The 21,372-nt window shown below is 47.3% G+C and overlaps 7 protein-coding genes across 7 annotated transcripts, besides 1 other annotated feature; 5 read left to right on the top strand and 2 right to left on the bottom strand.

The window, feature by feature from the left end:
- Window positions 1-1,298: 1,298 nt before the first annotated feature.
- On the bottom strand, window positions 1,299-2,902 carry TSTA_070760 (GPI-anchored cell wall organization protein Ecm33; the record flags this gene model as incomplete). Its single annotated transcript, XM_002341015.1, has 3 exons — window positions 1,299-1,888; window positions 1,940-2,783; window positions 2,839-2,902. 3 exons carry the CDS (start codon window positions 2,900-2,902, stop codon window positions 1,597-1,599), a joined length of 1,200 nt encoding a protein of 399 aa, XP_002341056.1. The 3' UTR covers window positions 1,299-1,596.
- A 2,110-nt stretch (window positions 2,903-5,012) lies between these two features.
- On the top strand, window positions 5,013-6,935 carry TSTA_070750 (DNA-3-methyladenine glycosylase, putative). The gene is made up of 3 exons (XM_002341014.1): window positions 5,013-6,136; window positions 6,196-6,315; window positions 6,372-6,935. The coding sequence occupies exons 1-3, from the start codon at window positions 5,172-5,174 to the stop codon at window positions 6,433-6,435; spliced, it is 1,149 nt and encodes a 382-aa protein (XP_002341055.1). The 5' UTR covers window positions 5,013-5,171; the 3' UTR covers window positions 6,436-6,935.
- TSTA_070740 (ubiquinol-cytochrome c reductase complex 14 kDa protein) lies at window positions 6,398-7,598 on the bottom strand. The gene is made up of 4 exons (XM_002341013.1): window positions 7,378-7,598; window positions 7,069-7,177; window positions 6,953-7,006; window positions 6,398-6,828 (listed from the first exon to the last, which is right to left on the bottom strand). Exons 1-4 carry the CDS (start codon window positions 7,491-7,493, stop codon window positions 6,736-6,738), a joined length of 372 nt encoding a protein of 123 aa, XP_002341054.1. The 5' UTR covers window positions 7,494-7,598; the 3' UTR covers window positions 6,398-6,735.
- A 1,052-nt stretch (window positions 7,599-8,650) lies between these two features.
- Window positions 8,651-10,261, top strand: TSTA_070730 (mitochondrial carrier protein, putative; the record flags this gene model as incomplete). Its single annotated transcript, XM_002341012.1, has 2 exons — window positions 8,651-9,119; window positions 9,170-10,261. The coding sequence occupies 2 exons, from the start codon at window positions 8,651-8,653 to the stop codon at window positions 9,934-9,936; spliced, it is 1,236 nt and encodes a 411-aa protein (XP_002341053.1). The 3' UTR covers window positions 9,937-10,261.
- Window positions 10,219-10,258: a microsatellite.
- A 390-nt stretch (window positions 10,262-10,651) lies between the features above and the next one.
- On the top strand, window positions 10,652-13,484 carry TSTA_070720 (protein kinase Scy1, putative; the record flags this gene model as incomplete). The annotated part of the gene is made up of 2 exons (XM_002341011.1): window positions 10,652-12,098; window positions 12,152-13,484. The coding sequence occupies 2 exons, from the start codon at window positions 10,652-10,654 to the stop codon at window positions 13,441-13,443; spliced, it is 2,739 nt and encodes a 912-aa protein (XP_002341052.1). The 3' UTR covers window positions 13,444-13,484.
- A 340-nt stretch (window positions 13,485-13,824) lies between these two features.
- TSTA_070710 (dipeptidyl peptidase, putative) lies at window positions 13,825-18,258 on the top strand (the record flags this gene model as incomplete). The annotated part of the gene is made up of 9 exons (XM_002341010.1): window positions 13,825-13,952; window positions 14,036-14,918; window positions 14,984-16,088; window positions 16,510-17,145; window positions 17,204-17,240; window positions 17,300-17,435; window positions 17,494-17,843; window positions 17,911-18,178; window positions 18,238-18,258. 9 exons carry the CDS (start codon window positions 13,825-13,827, stop codon window positions 18,256-18,258), a joined length of 3,564 nt encoding a protein of 1,187 aa, XP_002341051.1.
- An 803-nt stretch (window positions 18,259-19,061) lies between these two features.
- Window positions 19,062-20,943, top strand: TSTA_070700 (RSC complex subunit Sfh1, putative; the record flags this gene model as incomplete). Its single annotated transcript, XM_002341009.1, has 4 exons — window positions 19,062-19,402; window positions 19,477-20,649; window positions 20,704-20,788; window positions 20,842-20,943. The coding sequence occupies 4 exons, from the start codon at window positions 19,062-19,064 to the stop codon at window positions 20,941-20,943; spliced, it is 1,701 nt and encodes a 566-aa protein (XP_002341050.1).
- Between the last annotated feature and the right edge of the window lie 429 nt (window positions 20,944-21,372).

Genomic DNA, 21,372 nt, shown 5'->3' with positions numbered 1-21,372 from the left:
TATGGCATTGCGTAAACCTCCCAAATCTCTGGGTCTGGTGCATGTGAGTACACGGCTGTATGTATGCGGTGCATGTCCTTTGCTGCTTCCTGGTGAGTGCCATTACCTATATCATATCTAATATCTATCTGTTAGAATTACTTGGATACGACAAGGTATTGAATGCCTGCTGCTAAGCAATTGGAGATTGAAGCTCTCTTGAGAGCACAAATGCCTCATCGCAGACCAAGCCCTAGGATTAGCCTTAAACCAATGCCCACAATGACAAATACAAATAAACACAGCACAGACTGACGATCCAAACCCATACTCATGGACCCCATCGATAAGACCCGATGAACCATTACGCACAAACCAACTACCAGTTACTAAGTGACTACTCAGTCTTTGACTTTTGAGACGCATGCAAGTGGACCATGGAAGTGAGAAGATACATCCGCGCGAATGAACCGGTGGATTTGAAAAGTGGGAAAGAAAGTGTAAATAGGAAGATGCTAGCAGAGAATTGGAAATAGCACATGCTGTGGTTAGGGCATGAGGGGGGTCACGATTTCCTAATTGGGACGACGGCATGAAAGACACAAAAAAAAGAGGTAAATACTAGGTACGTAGTATACGCTACGAAATAACTCAAACTTGTGTAGGTATCCGGGTATTCCGTCTCCGGGTGTTCGGCGCATCTCGCATGGTTAGAGGATGGACGGCGCAAAAGTATGTGCCCAGGTAGAAGGTATCTAGATACATGATATCTGAGATTCCCCTCAGTAAAGGCATAGATAGAATCAATGATTATAGTATCAAGGAAGAGGGGCAAATATACACCCCCTCTTCTGACAAATTGACTGATTGATTAGATTGACATCAGTCTTTTCACATGTAACATAACGAAGACATGAGCCGGATGATCTGATTGTGTATCTTACTCTCGAACCGAACCTCTGGATACTTGATACGATAAAGTTACCTATGGACCAAGTTAGTCTCCAGTCCATTGGGAAGACATCGGGGCCAACCTAACCATTCCTTCCGTAACCAAGGCTTGGACACTTCCATGTGCGATTCTCGAACTATAACCTACCATGTTATAACTTAGATGTCGGAAAAAATGGACTTAGTAAGATTCTCACTCATAACGTTATAACTAAGAAATGAAAGTCTACGTCATTGTAGTCGAAAATAAAAGTCAACGGGACTAGACATGATCACTGTGCGACAGTTGTACAATCTATGCATGAATCATGGAGATGGACCGATCTAACGGTTCTAGTATTATATAGCTACGCAAATGTCGAATATACAAGAAAATGTATCAATGCATTCAGGCTGTAGCAACTAACAGTAGGCCATCTAATGTACAGGCCGGGACTCAACGACAAGGAAATTAAAGGAAAGAATCGATTATTATCATAAGTTGCACACGAGTAAAAAAACAATTTTCCGCGAGATGGGGAGCAGAACAGCGTCCGAAGCAGCAGCGTAGAAATAAACAGTACAGAAAGTCGAGCACAAGTCGCCGATTACCAGCCCTTTACAAAGACGTCCAAATAGATTGACCGACAGGAATAGAAAACATCACAGTGCGCTCATGGAATCCCTTTACATCAAGAGAGACAAGAGAGCACCCACGAGAGCGGTGATGCCGACGGAGGGAACAGCCATGTTAGCAACAGCAGCACCCTTGGATGTGGCGGAGGAGGAAGAGCTGCTGCTAGTGGTAGAGCTGCCAGAGCCGCCGTCCATGGTAGTGGGGTGGGAGGTCTGGGTGCAGTTGTAGGTTCCAGAGATGACATTGTTCTTGCGGAGGTCGTCAAAGGCACTGCAGGAGAAGTTGCCGGTGCTCTCGGCGTTGAATCCACCCTTGACTTCGGTAAGAGCAGGCAGGCTCACGCTATGGAATAGTTAGTATTGCGATTATAATAAGTCACGTGTCCAAACTTACTTGGTGTAGTCTCCAGTAAGGTCAATAGCACCCTGGACCTTGGCAAGCTTGGGCAAGGAGATAACGTCAAGCTTGCCGTTGTTGGAGATGGCAAGACCACCAGTGAGGGTGGTGAGCTGAGGCAGATCGATCTCGGTCAAAGCGCCGTTACCATCGAAATCCAAGTCGGCGCATCGGGTCAAGTTGGGAGCAGAGAAGTTGGAAATGTAGTTACCGAAGAGACCCAATTCACCAGTGAGGTTGGCCAAAGAGGGGACGGAGATGGAGCTGGTGTTACGGAAGGTCAAGTTCTGGGCAGAGACCAAGTTGGGGAACTCGATGTTCAATTGGTTGTTGTTGGCAGAAATAATCAAGGTACCAGTGATGTTCTTGATGTCGTTAACATTGATCGACTTGAGAGCAGTGTTGGCAGTCAAGTCAAAGTCACCGACAGAGGTGAGCTCAATACCAGCCAGGGAAGTCAAACCAGTGTTGGTGATGCTGACACTGCCGGCCTTGCTAACACCTTTGTTGAAGGTCAAAGCCTGCAAGTTGGGAAGAGCCTGGAAGTCGATGGAACCAACAGAGGTGAGCTCAGGGAAATTGAGTGAGGTCAAGAGAATGATGCCGGACAAGCTGAACTTGTTGCCAATAGAAGTCAAATCAGGAGCGCCGATGGAGGTGACGTTGGTGGCACCGTCGGCGATCAGGCTACCGGCAATCTGCTGGATGCCGTTGAAGGTGATGCCACTGGCGGCTTGGGGCAAGATGACAACGTCACCCTGGACAGTCTCACAGCTGGAGAGGTTATCGGCATCGGCCTGGGCGGTGATGTTGGTGATAGAGCCAGCTTTACCGCAGTTGTCTAAGGGCGAACGGTTAGTTCCTGTTTCTTTTCGTATGTACGACGCCCAACTCACTCGAGGCAGCATAGGCGGCGCCAGAGGCCATTAAGGCAGGCACAATGTACTTGGAGAAAGCCATTGCGTAAGGTCGTGGGAACGGATCTGGTCGAGCAAGAGGGAAACCGTTAGCTGACGATTCAAGAGGTTGAGTTGAAAATCAAGGAAAGAGAGTGTTTATGTGTTTGTTTGGTCCTGGTTTGCCCGCATTCCAAGGGGCATCGATACGGACGCGGAGCTCCAGTTCCAACACGTAACACAACAGACGTGAATGGAAGAATCAACGGTATGCTGCTCTCCTTGTTGTCGATTGTTCGTCGGGATGCCGGTTGACGATGGGACTTTGTGCGACGTGTAGAGAGAAACTCACCAAAAAATGCTCGAGTAACGGGTGCGGTATATTAAGGCTGGAGTGATGTATACTAGACAGCGCAGTCAGAACGGAAGTCGACCAAGTGGAATGGGAAGCAAGACGTACAGTAGAAAAACAACACAACAAAGATGGGATGAACGAGTGAAAAAGAAGGAAGAAGAAGAAGAATTGCTTCAACGAGGGAGAAGCTGACAAAGTGTGACAAGAAGAAGTTGCGAGAGGGAAGTCGCGACTTGGCAGCAGGCACGTTTTGAGTTTCTCTCGGGGCAGGAAGAAGATTTGAGAAAAGGAAGGAGCGATGGGCGAAGGAAGCCCCCCGTTTTTTAAAAAGGGCAGGAGGAATGGTGAGACCAATATGAGCGTGAGCCAATCAGAACGCCGGAATAGGTGCACTAGAGTGAATTGGGCTGGAGCCAAGTGGGGCTTGCAGGGGGACGTAAACAGGGAAAACTGAGACGATACGTATTTGGAGATACGTAAATTACGCTTACGATGATACACTAAGAGTCTAGGCTTTGTATGTTGAATACTCCGTACTGAATGTAACCTGGCATGTTACTAGTAAGACTCTGCTCTATCAAAATGTCTCTCTATCAAATGGCATACATTCATATAGAGAGTATTCCAGGGCCCGATGTCAATGGACAATTAGCCTGTACAAGCCTTTGACATCAACAACACACATATCTACTGTCTGTGTACGTGGTCAAACCCTGGAAACCTCGTCAACCAAGCTGCTGATTGGCTGGCCCGGCCTCATGTCGTCCAATCTTGGAACGAGGTCGTTGATTGGATTGAGATAGCATCACTTCTGCACCTCAATTACTTGGAACTGATATTTATATTGATGATTATGTATCCATCGAATGTGCACTGACTGCACTGACTGCATTGACAATCAGCAATTGCAATCTGCAAAGATGACCAGATACTCCATTGCTACGTACTGGGTTCGCACGCTAGCCGGATCAGTGATCTTCATTGCTTATGTCGATGAGCTGTCTGAATCCCAACCGAGAATCTGAATCTTGCATCTATCTACATGTGCTATCTATCAACCACTAATAATCAATATCAATCAGATGCTCCCGTTATTCTTGTCCTATAGACCGAGTTTTCGATTCCATATGTCTGACAGACTCAATGCCAAGTGCGGCATAGTTGCGGTAGATTAAAGCGTACCGGTACGCCCATGGAGCACTAGTACGCACTAGTCTTATGGTAATCTCTCACGAGCCACTCCTATTTATTTCTTACGCATCGTCTCTCGATTTCCTAGACGTGGAGAGAGAGAAGCACTCGATGAATCATTGATCTGCTATTCTACCAGGTTTATGTCATTGCGAGAGAGCGCTCAGCTTCTGACAAACATTTGCTGGTAGTGGTACGAGCACATCAACCAGCATACATATCAGTGTGGCTGAGGTGATGCATTATGACACGGCCCGCGTGATATTCAATGTCTTAACTCGCAGTGGCCGAGGCTTGAAACTGTCGTAGATCATAATTCAAGGGGACGGGGCTAAGCTTTGCATAAAGTCAAGATTTTCTGGTAACTATGTTACACGTGGTACTTACCATCGATATGCCGTGGAGCGGTCCTTGGTTCTATGCTAGGAATATCAAAAGCTTGAACAGCTCCAATTCCATAGATTCGGCTCAGGTAACCACTGTGATGTTCATGCTCACTCCAAAGTGTGGTGTCGAACTTTGAGAGTCAAGTGTATTGACAATGTATCCCAAAAAAGGCTAGATTGCTCTTTGAGCACGGGACTACGCGCCTCTTGGCGTGCAACAACGCGATGGGCGCCTGGACATCACGTCAGATTGTATCAACAAATCGAGTGTACAGCTTAAACCCCCCGTCTGATTACTTTTGACAGATAAAATATACAAACTGGCTTTATTCCAGTACATCGAAGTTGCATCATATACCTTCAGACAGGCCTTGAATAGGCCGCGACTTCTCTCAGCATATATGGCACCCAGACGCTCAGCCAGAATCAGCTCGTTGGCCGACCAGAAACCATTAGAAGCGGCAACTGCAATTTCCAAGGTCAACAAGAGCAGCAAAAGCAAGAATAAAGCCAGCAAAGAAAATGGCATAACCAAGGAACAGAAGGAATCGCCAACTAGAAAGGCTCAAAAGAAGACGAAAAAAGAGGCTGCTGCTTCCGCTGCAGAAAAGGCCTTGACCACACCGCAAACACCACCAAGAAAACAGAAAGGTGTCACTTCAGTAGCAGACAATCACAATCTCAGACTAACTCCGCCTCCTTCACGACTAGACCGTCCCGTCGAACCTCACAGGACAAATGCTACTCTAGTCACACCAAGAGGAAGTTCAGTCGTCGCCTATCCATCTCTTGAAGACACCTCACCCAGCAAAACAGGTCTTCCACGACCTATTGCAACAACAGGAAACTTGCTGGAAAAGGCACTTGAGCATCTGACCAGCGTCGATGCCCGACTCAAACCTCTCATCGAGCAGCATCATTGCCGAATCTTCTCGCCGGAAGGACTTGCAGAGCAAATTGACCCCTTTGACAGTCTGATTAGTAGTATAATGGCCCAACAAGTCTCCGGCGCAGCGGCAAAGTCAATTAAGAATAAATTCCTGGATTTATTTGACAGCAGCAAGGACGTCCAGACGGACGCAGAAGGGAAAAGACGCTTTCCAACCCCAGCTCAAGTAGCGAAATTAGACATCCCAACTCTCCGCACAGCTGGTCTCTCGCAACGCAAAGCAGAATACGTCCAGGGTCTAGCGGAGAAATTCGCTAGCGGCGAACTATCAACCCAGAAACTACTGCGAGCCTCTGATGAGGAGGTCATGGAGATGCTCATTGCTGTGCGAGGATTGGGCCGTTGGTCTGTCGAAATGTTTTCGTGTTTTGCGTTGAAGAGGACGGACGTCTTTTCGACGGGGGATTTGGGTGTGCAGTATGTTTTCCTTTCTTCTTCCGAAGTGAATCTTGGAGGTATATACTGATTGAGCACAGACGAGGCTGTGCCGCATTCGTCGGCAAAGACGTGAATAAACTCAAAGCCAAGGGAGGGAAATTCAAATACATGTCTGAAAGCGACATGTTGGAACTAGCTGAGAAGTTCCGTCCATATAGGTATGTTCTCGTTTCTGATAAAAGATAGTGGCCGTGATTTGACGATTTCGATATAGGAGTCTTTTCATGTGGTATATGTGGAGGGTGGAGGAGGTAGATGTTGCGGTATTGAATGCTTGATATACAGACCATTACCAGAGAATATGTATATGAGATTATGCCGTGTTGTATGTTGATTTGTATAAAGTAGTTAGGGAACACGTGCTGTGTATCATCTAACAAAGGAAATAAGAAGGTTGATTCTTTGTACAGCTATTGAGTACACAAGTCGTAGAAGACGACTAAAAGAAGAAACGTCTGGTTATCACATCTCCATCCCCACAAGAATCACGACCACTATAGCATGCAAGATCAAATACGATAATCGAATCTGCAGACAACACTCTATATTGTTTTTGTCATCCCACCCTTGTCGTTGGTTTATTTTCGCTTCACGATCAAGTTGTCCAGATCCTCGCGTTCTTGGGCTTCCTTCTGGAGTTCGCGGATGATGGGGCTGAGGTATTCGACGTCCTGGGGTAGATGTGTGGTTAGTTGTCGGTCTACATGCAATACCATCTTCAGTGGTCATGATGTAAAGCGAGCTGAAAGAATCTTATATCATAGGTATTGGTATGATCGAACGATATCGACTCACCTCTTCAGGCTTTGTTTGTTCCGCGGCAGGGAGAAGAGTGTGAGAAATGGAGCACTAAACAATGAATATTAGTATGGTGCCCTATAGCAATTAACGTACGCTTCCAGTCTACTGACCTGGAAAGCGCGGCGGAGACGGAAGACACGGTCATAGGCCTCCTTGGCAGGAAGACGCTTGATAGCTTGCTGAACAAGTTCACTCTCTTCGGGGATGAGATCGTCAGCCCTGAATAGCAAGTTGTTAGCCCTCAATTCTGAAAACTTAACTAGCCTATTTGTCCCGAATCGTCATATCCGGGCGGACTGATTCTGCGGCATAACCACTATGACCAGCGTCGACCGAGCAAGTATCAAGCGCATTGAGCCTATTGCTCCCCGATATCCACGATTGGAACAATACTAGTATCAATTTGATGGTGGTCATACCTCAACCCGAGACGGCGGTATCCAGCAGCGTTGGTGTACCATTCAGCAATGGGCTGGAGCCAGCGCTTGAGGTATGGTCGCTTAACGACGTAGCTGGTGAGAGAAGGGACAGACATGATGTGTATGGTCTCGGTGATTCCCAATTGATCGATATGTTGGGGGTGAGGTGAGAAGGGTAGCGACAGCTGGAGCTTCAAGGATTGCTTCGTCGTTGCTCGTTTGACGTTTTGGCGTCGGGACGCTAGTGCGGGAAAAGCCCGTTGGGGCCTGAGGCAGGCATCGGGTCTAAGGCATCAATCTGACTTTGCCGGGTCGACCCGACTGAGATAGAGGGGACAATATAACTAGGCAAAGTCGTTGGCAAAGATACTTAATTTCTTCTCAATTGAACGTTATATCACATGTTTAATGTATGGCAACGATGTCTGCAATATTTCAGACATGTGCTCGTGCCAATTGCAGTATTCGTTAGGGCTCATTGTCTGCTCTGGAGCCCGTCCCATGCGGTAGTACCATAAGCGTCCACTATTCATTGCTTTGTACTCGTAGATGAGTAACATCGATCACTAATCAAGATCACTCATCTATCCAATATCATAAAGGTAGCGTTGCATGTCTTCTTCAACAGATTCGGCGTTAAGAGCGTTCGGCCAGGACGCACGCTATTGGCCCATTTAGCCGTCAATTGAGGCAGCTCAAACTCCGAGAAGAGAAGCAAAGAAAAAAGCTAACTTGTTCACGAGACCATCTATTGTAGCGCCATTGCTGATCCAGCCAATTCGATTTCTCATCCTTCAACAACTTTTTTACAGATTTTACTTCGTCCCAGATACAGTCTGCTGCATGCAACTCGTGTCCGAGCACAGAGGAAAAAAGAAAGACCCCGCGCTACGACTTCTGCTTCGTATCAAATCTCACCCGGGCCGTGACGACGGACTTGCCGGTACACACTAAAAAGGAACTACGTCGAGCTCCACCTTGGATTATTCACTTTCAATTTTCTATCAATCTGCCCTCTCAACCACCATTTCTGTCGCGTTTCATCTCCGTCACAACCGGAAAAGAAAGACTTCCTTTGACTGACCGGCTATCGTCGCACATTCTGGCTCTCTTATCTAGTCCAGGGATATCGTGAAAGGGCAACACCGGTGTCTGCGTTCCGGGTTCGAGCAGTCCGTTATGCTCGAATCCGTGAATCGCCGGTGACCAAGACGGACATCTCGCCTGCCCTGAGCGCTGTATAAGTAATAACCAGTCAGATCCAGATATGATAATGGCGTCCGACGACAGCGCACGCAGGCCGGTTGTTCGCCCCGAGCAGCATCAAGACTTGTACCACGAGCACCATACCTCGACACACCTCCCCAAGTCGCCGACGACGCCCTACAGCAAGATGCTAGCACGCCTCGAGATCGCTTCAACGCACATTCCGAGTTTCTATATCACCCCTTTCTGTGGCGCAATGGCCGGCGTGGCTTCGGGCATCGTGACATGTCCTCTCGACGTCATCAAAACCAAGTTACAGGCACAAGGTGGTTTTTTACGCAGACGCAGCGCCCATCGAACAGAGACCGCCGAAATATACAGAGGAATGATTGGGACTGGAAAGACGATATGGAAAAACCAAGGGATTCGAGGGTTATATCAAGGGCTGGGACCTATGTTACTTGGGTATCTACCAACGTGGGCCGTCTACCTTACTGTGTATGACAAGTCAAGGTCATTTTGGGAAACAAAGACAGGTAATTTCACTGAAACCAAAGTCGATCGCGATTTGCTAACGGTGTTGAAGATAATTGGTGGCTATCAAGGACATATGCATCCGTTACCGCCGGTGCATGCTCAACCGTAGTAACGAACCCTATTTGGGTAATCAAGACGAGATTGATGTCGCAAAGTGGTAGGGTCTCTGGAGATGGATTCATTCCGTGGCATTACCGAAACTCATGGGACGCCGCACGGAAGATGTACATGACCGAAGGTATTCGAGCATTTTATTCAGGCCTCACGCCGGCCCTATTGGGTTTATCGCATGTGGCCATCCAATTCCCACTGTATGAATATTTCAAAATGGCGTTTACAGGCTACGGCATTGGCGAGCACCCGGATGAAGGTGACTCACACTGGGTCGGGATTTCTTTAGCAACTTTTCTCAGCAAAGTTTGCGCCAGTACCGCTACATATCCGCACGAAGTGCTGCGCACACGACTACAAACCCAGCAACGACATCCGCCGGCATCATCTCCCGAAGAGATCGCATTCCGTGGGGGACTCGATCACCCAGTCAATCGTGGACGACCACCTGGTGCGGCATCATCGGACGGTATGCCAAACAGACCCCGTTATGCCGGTGCATGGCGTACATGTCAAACCATCCTACGCGAGGAAGGATGGCGCGCATTCTACTCGGGAATCGGCGTAAACCTGATCCGCGCCGTCCCTGCAGCGATGACTACTATGCTTACATACGAATATCTCCGAAAAACGATCAATACACTCCAGCATGAGGGACAGAAAAGGCTGGACGATGTAGATGTGTCAGGTGATACCCTTGTTTAGCTTTCTGACCCAGGTCGGGGTTGTTACCAGTTAGAAAAAAAAAAATGGGATGGCCTTAAATTCCTCTGCTCTTTTTCTTTTCTCCGTTTTATCATGCTCGACATCCTCCGACTATATCTGGTCACGATCAACTCAGGCGTTCTTTATTTTCCTGCCACTCGTGTTACTTTAGAACGGTCTTTTCTGCCTCGGTCTCGTTTACGGGCTCGTTCTTTCAATTTTTGTCATTGTAGATTATGATGGTTTCGTCATTCCAGCATTATGTCGAGGCATGATGATTAGTACATATATCTATACATACATACATGATATACACATACATGATATACCAACTACTTTAAAGCAATGTCTGTAAAATCGCCAAGTTCCATATGGGCTCGGACCTGAAATAGATCTAGGTCTCTCAACAACTAAACGCATAAATGCACGTGATACGGCGCGGCACTAGCTCACTACTTGGGATTGCGGAACAATTGGCTAGTGGGAATTTCTAAGGACAACTCATTTTGTTTTGATAGTGTCACGACTTGCTGGCCGATTTAAGAAATAATCTTCATGTCGGGACAATTAATTGCTGGGAGAGAGATCGGCGATTTAATATGAGACGCGATTGATATGCTTGTGACGAAAACAAGTAACTAACCTATCAACCGATCAAAACCATGCCTCACATGCTAACTATGATTTAATTGAGCGTTTATTAGCATCCGCAACCATGTTTTCATCAGCGCTCAAATCCTTCAGTTCCAACATTTCCTCTCACTATCAAATCTCCCCCGAGCCAGCTTTCATATCAGGCCCATGGAAGGTCCATGATGGAACTAAAAAATCCACAGGCACTGCGGCCTCTATATTCATCTTTGACCGAAAGACGATAGAGCCGAGGACAGGTGGATTTGGCCGGTCGGCTAGTGCTTCGTCGCTGAAGAAGATTCATGAAGAGGTGGTTGAGAGATTGAAGCGGGAGGTCAGTAGTTTGACACGTCTACGTCATCCTTCAATTCTTCAGATTCTGGAACCGGTTGAAGAGACTCGGAACGGCGGGTTGATGTTCGCTACGGAGCCGATTACGGCTTCCCTTGATGGTCTTCTTAAGGAGAAAGACTCTCAGGAAGGAGGAGGTGGTGGTGGTTCAAGACCCAGTCGTTATACGATAGAGTCTCCAGATGGGACCAGAAGGCGTCGAGAGGTGGAAATTGATGAACTCGAAATTCAAAAGGGCTTACTCCAGATCGCTAAAGGGTTGGAATTTTTACATGAATCTGCTGGTCTTGTTCACGGAAATTTGAATCCGGAAGCAATATATATCAATATCAAATCAGACTGGAAGATAGCTGGGTTGTCATTTGCTGGCCCACCTGATACTTCCACGACTCAATCCTCACTTCCGCCTTTGGCGCTTTCGGAGGTTTTATATCAGGATCCTCGACTACCGCCCTCTGTTCAGTTGAATATAGATTATACATCGCCGGATTTCGTGATGGATTCGAACGTGTCGCCTGCAGCTGATCTGTTTTCTCTTGGACTAATCATTGTTGCTCTTTATAATTCGCCGCATATCTCTCCTATACAAGCACATTCCAATACCTCTACATATAAGAAGCTTCTCACTACCCCTTCCACCACACCTTCCCAAGCAAACAGCTTCCTTTGCACACGTCCCATCCCCAAGGATCTTCTTAATAGCGTCCTACCAAGACTTATTACCAGAAGACCTGCCCAGCGCTTGAATGCGCGCGAATTCCAACAATCAGCATATTTTGACAATATTCTCGTGTCTACAATCCGCTTCTTAGAATCTTTACCAGCAAAGACCCAGAATGAAAAGTCTCAATTCATGCGAGGGTTGCAACGGGTCATACCCGAGTTTCCTCCATCGGTACTCGAGAAGAAAGTGCTTGGTGCACTCTTGGAAGAAACAAAGGACCGAGATCTGCTATCTCCTATATTACAGAATATTTTCCACATTTTGAAGAAAGTGCCGAACGGACGACGTGTTTGTCCTGAATTGATCATTCCAAAGCTCAAAGAGATATTTTTGGCTACCGGTGGTAAAGGTGCTGCGCAAGAACGGGATACAACGAGAGACGCTGGTCTCATGGTTGTACTCGAGAACCTGAGTGTTATCGCCGAAAACTGTTCAGGCAAAGATTTCAAAGAAGGTCAGTAGTTGCCGGTAGGATTTTATAAGGGCGTGTGCTAATTTGTGTTTCAGACATTCTTCCTCTGGTTCAGCTTGCCATGGACTCCAGCACACATTCTCTCGTAGACGCAGCTATGAAAACACTCCCTGTCATGCTTCCAGTCCTAGACTTCAGTACTGTCAAAAATGACATATTCCCTCCGATTGCGTCTACGTTCAGCAAGACGAACAGTTTAAACATCAAAATCAGAGCTCTGGAGGCATTTGTTGTTCTCTGTGGTGGTGCTGACGACAAAGATGTAGAGCCTGTGGACGACTTATCTGGTATAGTCGAAGACAAGAAGAAAGTGAAAAAGTCCTCTCCATCGATACTTGACAAATATACCGTACAAGAGAAGCTCGTTCCGCTTTTGAAAGCCATCAAGACGAAAGAACCAGGTGTTATGATGGCTGCTTTGGCAGTTTTCCGGCAAGTTGGGAAGATTGTCGACACTGATTTCGTGGCGCTTGAGGTGTTACCGGTATTGTGGGCTTTCAGCCTTGGGCCGTTGTTGAATATTCAACAATTCGAACAGTTCATGGCACTGATAAAATCTCTATCAACGAAAGTTGAACGAGAGCAGTTACGGAAACTCCGCGAGCTTTCATCAAGAGAGGACTCGTCTGTCACCCGTCAGACCACAGGAGGTGCACTCGGAGTCAGTGCACCTTCTGGTGCTGATGACGCCTCGGATGATTTTGAACAGCTCGTCCTCGGACGTAAAGGCACTGGCACCATTAATGGGGACGGTGGTTGGGGTAGCTTGGCAGCTCACCACACACCAATTAAACCGGCAACACAAGTAACATCACCGACATTTTCGTGGTCATCTAATGTATCACAACCCGTCAACAGGGCTAGTGTTGGTGGACTGTCGTCTACAGGACAAAACTCTCGCTCTATTACTCCAGATAGCAATGCTGGAGTCTTCCCATCGCTTGAGCCGAATCGCCAGAGGTCTTCTGGTACATCGGCCTTTGGAGTATTGCAACCGCAACAGCCGCAGTCATGGAATACATCTCAACAGGTCAATCGACCGTCACTCCCGCAAAGTTTTGGTTCTTCTCCCTCAAGTTCAACTGCTACCAATACCACATCTTTCCCTTCCCCTGGGGGAACAACACTGCAGTCGGGGCCTAATTACTCTGCATTCTCTATTCCGCCCCCTCCCTCTACTCAAACACAATACCAGCCAAAACCCCCTTCAGTCACGCAGTCGAATCCTTGGGCTTCTAGTGGTATATCTAATACCACAGCTCAAGCAGCACAACAACCGCCTGGACAGCAAAAGGGTGGTCTAGACAAATATGCTAGCTTATTGTAGATGGAAGTCTATCGGCTTTAATATAATTCTTTGTATATACCATTCGTCATAGCGTTGGTGTATAAACATACTCTGTAGTTATACTAGTACGTAAATGTTCTATCTACAATCTGACACTAAGCTACCGTAGGGAAGCTCTTCCGGCGATAAGCGTTCTGCGGAACAAACAAACAACCAACCAGCTCCCCCACACCTACTCATCCTACGTAACATCCAATGACCCCTCTTTATCGAGCTTCTCTCTTGATGAGGAAAACCCCTCTCATCTCATCATCAGCAGTATCGTCTCTCCCCAGATTGTTACAGCTCATCAACCGTACAGCACCAATAAAACTAACAGTCACATTTGCTACATCTACAGCGTCTGCAGTGCATGCAAACATGGATGCTCAGACTAGACAGCACTATTTGGCTGACTCGCCGCCTAGTGTTGTAAGACTTGAGATCAAGCAGCATTTCGAGGCTTTGAAGGATGAGAGCTTAAAGCGTTATGCCCATTTTATGAGCAGGTGAGTATTCTATCATATGCGGCTATCTATCAGGCAATGCTTGCCATAGTGTCGGATACGAGCTAACACGAACGTACTGATAGAGCTGCGTTTCAAGGTACTCGAATTACCTTGCGTCAAGTATCCCCCGAATCAGAGCCTATCTACGACCTAATCATCTCGCTCTACAAAGCAGCTGCCGGCAACTGGCACTCGCTCGCAGAAAAGACCGGCGTAGAATCCCAAGACTTACAATATTTCCTCGAATACGCGGCGCAATTCCTCGGCAATTGTGGCAACTACAAGGGATTCGGAGACTCCAAATTCATCCCCAGACTTAGTGTTGATGCTCTCAAGAACCTTGCATCTATCACACCGGAAACACAAGCGGCCTTTGAGAAGGCGAATGGCACTGGTGGTGGAATCTACGAGACAAGCAATGTCGGTCTGATGCATTTGGGTTATCCTGACAAAGGCCACATGACTACCTATTACCCTGATTCTCCCCACATCACCAAGGATGAGATCACGGCCGTAGGAGACTTTTTGGAGAAAAAAGGTCTTCCGATCGAAAATACAAGACTGCGCAAAACTGCAGAGGGAAATTTCGAGCTTCTGATTGCCTCGGGTCTCTCTTCTCCTCCAGCTCGGGATCGGGATTTGGGAGAGGAAGATTCTTGGGTGTTGGAGGGAGGGGCGGTTGCTGGTAAAAAGCTCAGCCTTGTGTTCGGTGACTATCAGAATGAAATGGCCAAGATTGCCCATAGTATCAAGCAAGCCGAATTGAATGCTGCCAATGAAACACAGAAGAAGATGTTGGAGCAATATGCCAAATCGTTTGGCACCGGATCCATTGAAGCGTACAAGGAAAGTCAACGCCTTTGGGTCAAGGATCAGAAGCCCGCAGTTGAGACGGACTTGGGCTTTGTGGAGACCTACCGAGATCCCCATGGTGTCCGAGGAGAGTGGGAAGGGTTTGTCAGTATGGTAAGTTCTGATCCTTCTTAGTATCCTTGAATGAAGAGACGACTGATGTGGATGCAATTGCGTAGGTCAATCTGGTACGCACAAGGACATTCAGTGACCTTGTAAACGGTGCATCACAATATATCGTTCGCCTGCCATGGGACAAAGAATTTGAGAAAGACAAATTCCTAAGCCCGGATTTTACATCCCTAGAAGTCTTGACTTTTGCTGGTTCCGGTATTCCAGCTGGAATTAATATTCCTAATTACGATGATATTCGCCAGAATCTCGGCTTCAAGAATGTGTCACTGGGCAATGTTCTAAGCGCAAAGGCACCAAACGAACCAGTTCCGTTCATTGCCGAGAAAGATTTGGAAAAATATCAGAAATATCGAGACGAGGCATTTGAGGTTCAGGTAGGCCTCCACGAGCTGCTTGGACATGGTACCGGTAAACTCCTTCAGGAGACAGCTCCAGGGGTATACAATTTCGATGTCAAAAACCCTCCCATTAGCCCTATTACGAAGAAACCCATCTCAACCTGGTACAAGCCCGGTCAGACCTGGAGCTCAGTTTTTGGCGCTATTGCTTCGTCATACGAAGAGTGCCGTGCGGAATGTGTAGCCATGGCTTTGAGCTGCGATTTCGATATTCTCAAGATCTTCGGCCACGGAGACGGCGAGACAGATATTAACAATGAAGCAGGTGACGTGCTCTACGTAGCATACTTGCAGATGGCACGAGCTGGAGTTGTCGCCCTAGAGTTCTGGGATCCCAAGAGTCGTAAATGGGGGCAGGCTCATATGCAAGCTCGCTACAGTATTCTACGTACTTTTCTTGATGCAGGAGATGATTTCGTCAAGCTGGTACATACCAAGGAAGATCTGTCTGACCTTGAAATTCACCTGGACCGTTCCAAGATCCTTAGTCATGGCCGACCGGCGGTTGAGAAATATTTGCAGAAACTCCACGTCTACAAGTCTACAGCCGATGTGATTGCCGGTACACAGCTTTACAATGATATCACCTCTGTCGACGACTGGTGGGGATCCAAGGTACGAAACATTGTGCTGCAGAAGAAGGTACCCAGGAAGGTGTTTGTACAGGCAAACACCCAACTTGAAGGCGACAAGGTGGTGTTGAAGGAATATGAACCGACTCTCGAAGGCATGATTCAGAGCTATGCTGAACGTGATGTCTAGATAAGGAATACCGTTAGGCAACGTATAATCAGTCTACTGATAACCTTAAGAATATGGCAATAGATCATCAGATTATTTGGACTAAATATATTCGTTGCAAGCGTGTACTATGCAGAAGTATCCCAATGTTGGCGATGTCGGGATGCTCCACTTAAGGCCGAGCCTGAGGCTAACCTTGGCTGATGATTTGTGGTTCTCTAAGCGCCCTCCTTGGCGTTCTTATCACATCAAAGAGCAATCCGCCAGCCATCATCTACCTGCCCATCTCAGTTACTGAATTCATTCAATGATTCTTGTGCACTTCAGGGATATTTCAGATGAAAGCGATCATTTGAGTGTCCATTCCGCCTTGTCCTCTCCAGCTCCAGCTCACGCCACATGATTTCCCCACTTTGCGCCATCCCAGATAGCTCTCTGCGAGCCTAGCCTTACTCACTTACCCCTTATCAGAAGTTCACCACGCAAATTCAGACCCGAGCTCTTTGACTCAGAAAATAAAACAGCTTTGACAAACTCATACAAGACCGGTGGCACGCCCCAAACGGCGCTGCCTTGTTTAGAATCTACTGCCACCGTGGAGGACTTTTCGTACACATCCCCCCCAGCTCTCCCGCCTCTCTCGGAGGCCTCCTCGTCATCATCCCAGGCCTCTACTCGACCCCCGCCCTTCTCGTCGCTGTACATTGAACCAGATTCAGAAGTCAATTGGACCAAAGGAGCTGTAACTGAGGCCGCAGGTGCCTCGTCCTTACCCGCGTTCGCCCCTCCGCCATCACCGTCGCTATTTCTACCGCAGGTACCTCCATCAGAAGACGTAGACGAATCTTCTTCTGTTGTCGCGGATACTAAAGCTGCACTTGAGAGTGTAGAGAAGAAGGGCGAGTCGTCTGGGAAGACTACAGACGATAGAGAACCTCCGCCTCCTTATACGGAAGGTTACAGTCCTCTTCAGTCGTTCTCGTACGTCATGGCAGCTGCAGGTGGTGCTGCGAGCATCATTACTCAGGTCCAACAGACGGGCGGTCCTCCAATAAACACTCTAGGAGGTATGCGATACGATACAGTTTTCTAGACCGGGGGGTTTACTGATGTTTGATCTTGCAGACGTAAACGGAGATGAGCACATAACGCTAGATCTCAGGTAAGCCTGACCTCCAATGCGCTGAAAGAGGGCTAAGCTAATGAAAGATATGCATGTAGGGGCACTCGTTTTACACTTTCTCGAGATGAGTTGCTGACACTCCCGGAGTTCGTGTTGCTCTCTTTGTTCCCTAATGGCCTACTTCCCGATGGCCAGATGGGTGGCTTCCATGATGGTGATATCTATCCTGTAGATGTGAGTCTCTACAACTACGATCCTCCTTACTCCAGTCAGCTAATGTATTTGCTATTAGTACGATCCAAATTCGCTCCAGTACATGTTAGACTTCTTTCGCACTGTCGCGCAATCAATCCCGTCTGCATCCCCTTCCCCTTCTGGCTCCCCCGATATGGATGCAAGCGATTCAATGTACAGCTCAACACGAGACATGCTACAAGACCGGGCAGGCATAATTGTGCTCCGAGAAGATCTTGACTTCTATGTTATCCCACCACGACCCAACATAGGGCAAGCTGAAATGATGACTGTCAAACGTGCTGCGGCCCAAGTCCTCCTGAGACAGGATGGGATCTTCTCTGGTCTCCGGAAAAGCGATGAAGTAGGCAGCACTGAACAGCATCTAATTGAGATGTTGACTGCAGGGTGAGTCTTCCTATCTTTAAATCAAAAAGTGTGGTGGTTTCAATTCACTAATACTATACGCAAAAAGCAGTGGCTTTAACCATGAAGATTCTTGGGGCCACCGAGCTCCAGAGCCTAACAAAGCAGTGATTTGCAGTTTGGCATTGGCAAAATTGCGAACGGATATAAGGGGTGATATCAATAGCAATGCTTCGGTGGGCATGGCCCAGAAGCTTTTACTTTTTTGGAGGAAGCCTGCTAGACGTTGTTGGTGGGAAGGTATCGAGTTGGAGGACGTTGATGGCGTGGAGGGGAAACTAAAAGTCTGGATTCGCCGAGTGTGGACTCTTGAGATGGTAAGAATATCTCTTCTAGCAAGATCATATATTTCCATGACTAATATCTCCACGAACAGAGTGTTATCGGTCTGAGATGATGCTCGACTCAACTCAGCAATTCCAAATAGTTTTCTTTTGTGTGTGTTCGTCCTTTCAGCCATAGATCTGATAGGATGGCGACAGTTGTTTTGTCTCTTTTAGCGCGTTCATTCCTCCTTCATCTCATTTACTACCCCCTCAAGCAGTCTTCCGATATCCAAGAATGTTGTGTCCATCTTTTCAATCATTTCAACTAGCCTCATCCTACCAAGTATTCTTTGGAAAAGAATGCCCTGGCGTCCTGCGAGTATATACATAGCTTCTGTTGATGTGCGGGATACATGTTCACATCAATCAATCAATTGTGCTTTCAATATGTCTTTCAATAGCAATTGTCCTGTCAATGGTCAATAGTCAGAATCTGAAGCCTTCTATTGGCTCTTTTTATCTCCAAATGTATCACGTGACTGGGCATCTACTACGGCATATTATTGGCCCGTCAGACCCGCTCCTGCTGTAAGAAAACACGCGCCGGTGACAATGAGGAAGGAGAGAGTCTGAATTATTCTATCACTAATCCATTACTGATGCCCTGGCTAAGGCGCCTTCTCATCTGTGTTTTCTCATAAATCGCATTCCTCTGCATAGAGTGGTGGTCCTCAAGTCGCAGATTCACGCGGGACTGCAGTCTATCTCTCTGCGTTCCTGGCAAGCTTCTATCCAGGAAAGGGCTAGCGACATCAGCGACTGTCACCAGCTCATTGCGCAACAACGATAAAATCCCACGCCAGTATCAGTTTGCAAACTGATTGATCCCTCAGGGTCATGCGTTGAGTGGCTCTGAATATCACTCGTTATCATCATGTCTCCCGCCAGAGGCTATATAACCTCTTACGCTCCACGCCTCCGACAATATAGCAACGCGTTACTTACTCCCGTTATCCCCCCCTCACAAGTCGGACCGTCGCGAACTACGAAACGTGGTACTACAGCCATCAATTACGCGGAAGATGGCTTTGACGATGATGACTTTGAAGAGAGCGATGGACCGCGACGACCTACAGGGCTGCGAAGTCTGAGACGAGAGGATTCAAATGTGGATAGAGTTCCGTTGTCGGAGAAAGTAGGCAAGGAGGCTTCTGCGCCAGTTGAAGTTCAAGGTATATTTAGGGAATGGATGATAAGGCGACTTCTCCGCCCAGAGTAAGCATTCATAATGGGCAGCAATTGCTTTGTGCGGAGTCTTTTCGCGATGCTAACTTTGTTCGTTCGTCTAGTAATGCAGATCAGTTACAGACGCAGTCGCATTTACCTTTGACGCTCGTCCCCATCCGAATCGACCTTGAGGTTCCTGCACATCAACCACTTGAACCATTCCCAATCCCTCGATCTTCCACAGACCCGGGATTCAGTTCAACCCTCCCAGCTTACCGACGACCAGATCCTGTTCCGGCTTATCGCATCAAAGACACTTTTCTCTGGAATTTACATGAAGCTATCGCTACTCCCGACGAGTTTGCGATCACCTTTGTCCGTGAACTCGATTTACCTGACCAAGCAAGGCTAGCTGATGCTATTTCGGGGCAAATCCGATCACAACTAGAAGAATATGCAGGTGTAGCATTACATCCTCTGTTTCAGCAGGCTCAGGTTGCGCCCAATCCGACGGACCAAGCTACGGGAATCTCTAGAGATGTTTCTAGTACTCCCGCGCCCGCAAATGCTCCGACACCCAGTACTCCCGGTCCAAATAACACTGTGACTATTACAAAAGATCCTCTTGTGAATGATAGCCTCCTCAACCCGGATGATGCTTATCGATGCGTGCTCAATCTGAATATCAACCTACAGAACAAACTTTACACTGATAAGTTTGAATGGTCCCTACTCCATCCTCCAGGAATGGCCGAAGAATTCGCCAAAATTACTTGCGCAGACTTAGGCTTGGGAGGTGAATGGGTTAGCGCAATATCGCATGGTATTTATGAGGCAGTATTGAAGCTCAAGAAAGAAGTTTGTGAAAGTGGTGGCATGGTCAGTGGTATCGGAGCTTATGGGAACGAAATTGACAACCAAGCCGCCAATGGTGCTGAAGCTGGATGGCGATATGATCCAGAAGGCCTCGGTGATGAATGGGAACCAAAAGTTGAAACATTGTCCAAGGAGGAAATCGAAAAACGTGAGGGAGACAGAGAAAGACAAATTCGACGTCTACGAAGAGAAACTGCCCGATTCTCATCCACAGCTGGCATCACGCCGGAACTATCTAGAACGAACTACTTTGATATTGACAGTGAGGCGCCTCTTGGAAGAGGTGAGAGGAGCAAGCGAAAGCGACGCTTCCGTAGTCTTAGTCCGGCGGGCCGCTCTGGGACTCCTGGAGGTCGTGGCACACCTGACACTAGCTCAGGGGCAGGATATGGCGGCGGCGGTGGTACGCTGTTGGAGAGGTACGTTAGCATGTTAGGTAGCAGTGATATTCAAAAGTTAACCTTTTTTCCTAGTGAACGTGGTCATTGGCGGTGCTACAATTGTGGAGTCTTTGGTCATGCAGTCTGGACTGTACGAGACGGGCCTACTGGTCCAAGGGTGAGTACTCCTTTTCATGCCGCAGTATATTCACTCACTTACTCTTCTCATAGACACTCTGTCATAACTGTGGCCTTCTGTATGAACGTGACAAGCGTCTTCCCGATTGGGCTAGAGGTCTTCATAGACACGATATCCCTATAAGCCGTCCTTAATCCATTCAATCGCCTCCACAATGCTATATTTCCATTACTCGTTCTCGAAAATTCACCTGCCTGCCTTCCTCCCCCCGTTTTTTTTTTTCCCCTTCCTATCCACACCTTTCGAAATGATGTATGACTGGGTCAACTTGTTCTTTCCATATTTCTCTTATCTTCTTCATCTTTTACCTGGAGATCTTTTGGTGCCGGCGTTTTGCTTTTCTCCATAAAAAGAGGGACTTTCAGACTTATGTTTACTATTATTTACTAGTATTGTCTCTTTTTTTCATTTCCTTCTTTGGAGGATTGGAATTTATTTATCCATGTACAACAGCTCGAACATTGATATGTGTGGTTCTGGGAGAAGTTGATGTTACCTGTAAAGATAATATCTACTTACTCAGGTACTTATTAAAGGATTATATCTTCGTCCTAGCAACAGCA

The sequence above is a fragment of the Talaromyces stipitatus genome, genomic scaffold (genome assembly GCF_000003125.1).
Source record: "Talaromyces stipitatus ATCC 10500 scf_1105507295523 genomic scaffold, whole genome shotgun sequence".
Classification (NCBI taxonomy): domain Eukaryota; kingdom Fungi; phylum Ascomycota; class Eurotiomycetes; order Eurotiales; family Trichocomaceae; genus Talaromyces; species Talaromyces stipitatus.
The sequence above is the reverse complement of the archived record's forward strand: the minus strand, read 5'-3'. Positions and strand labels throughout refer to the sequence as shown.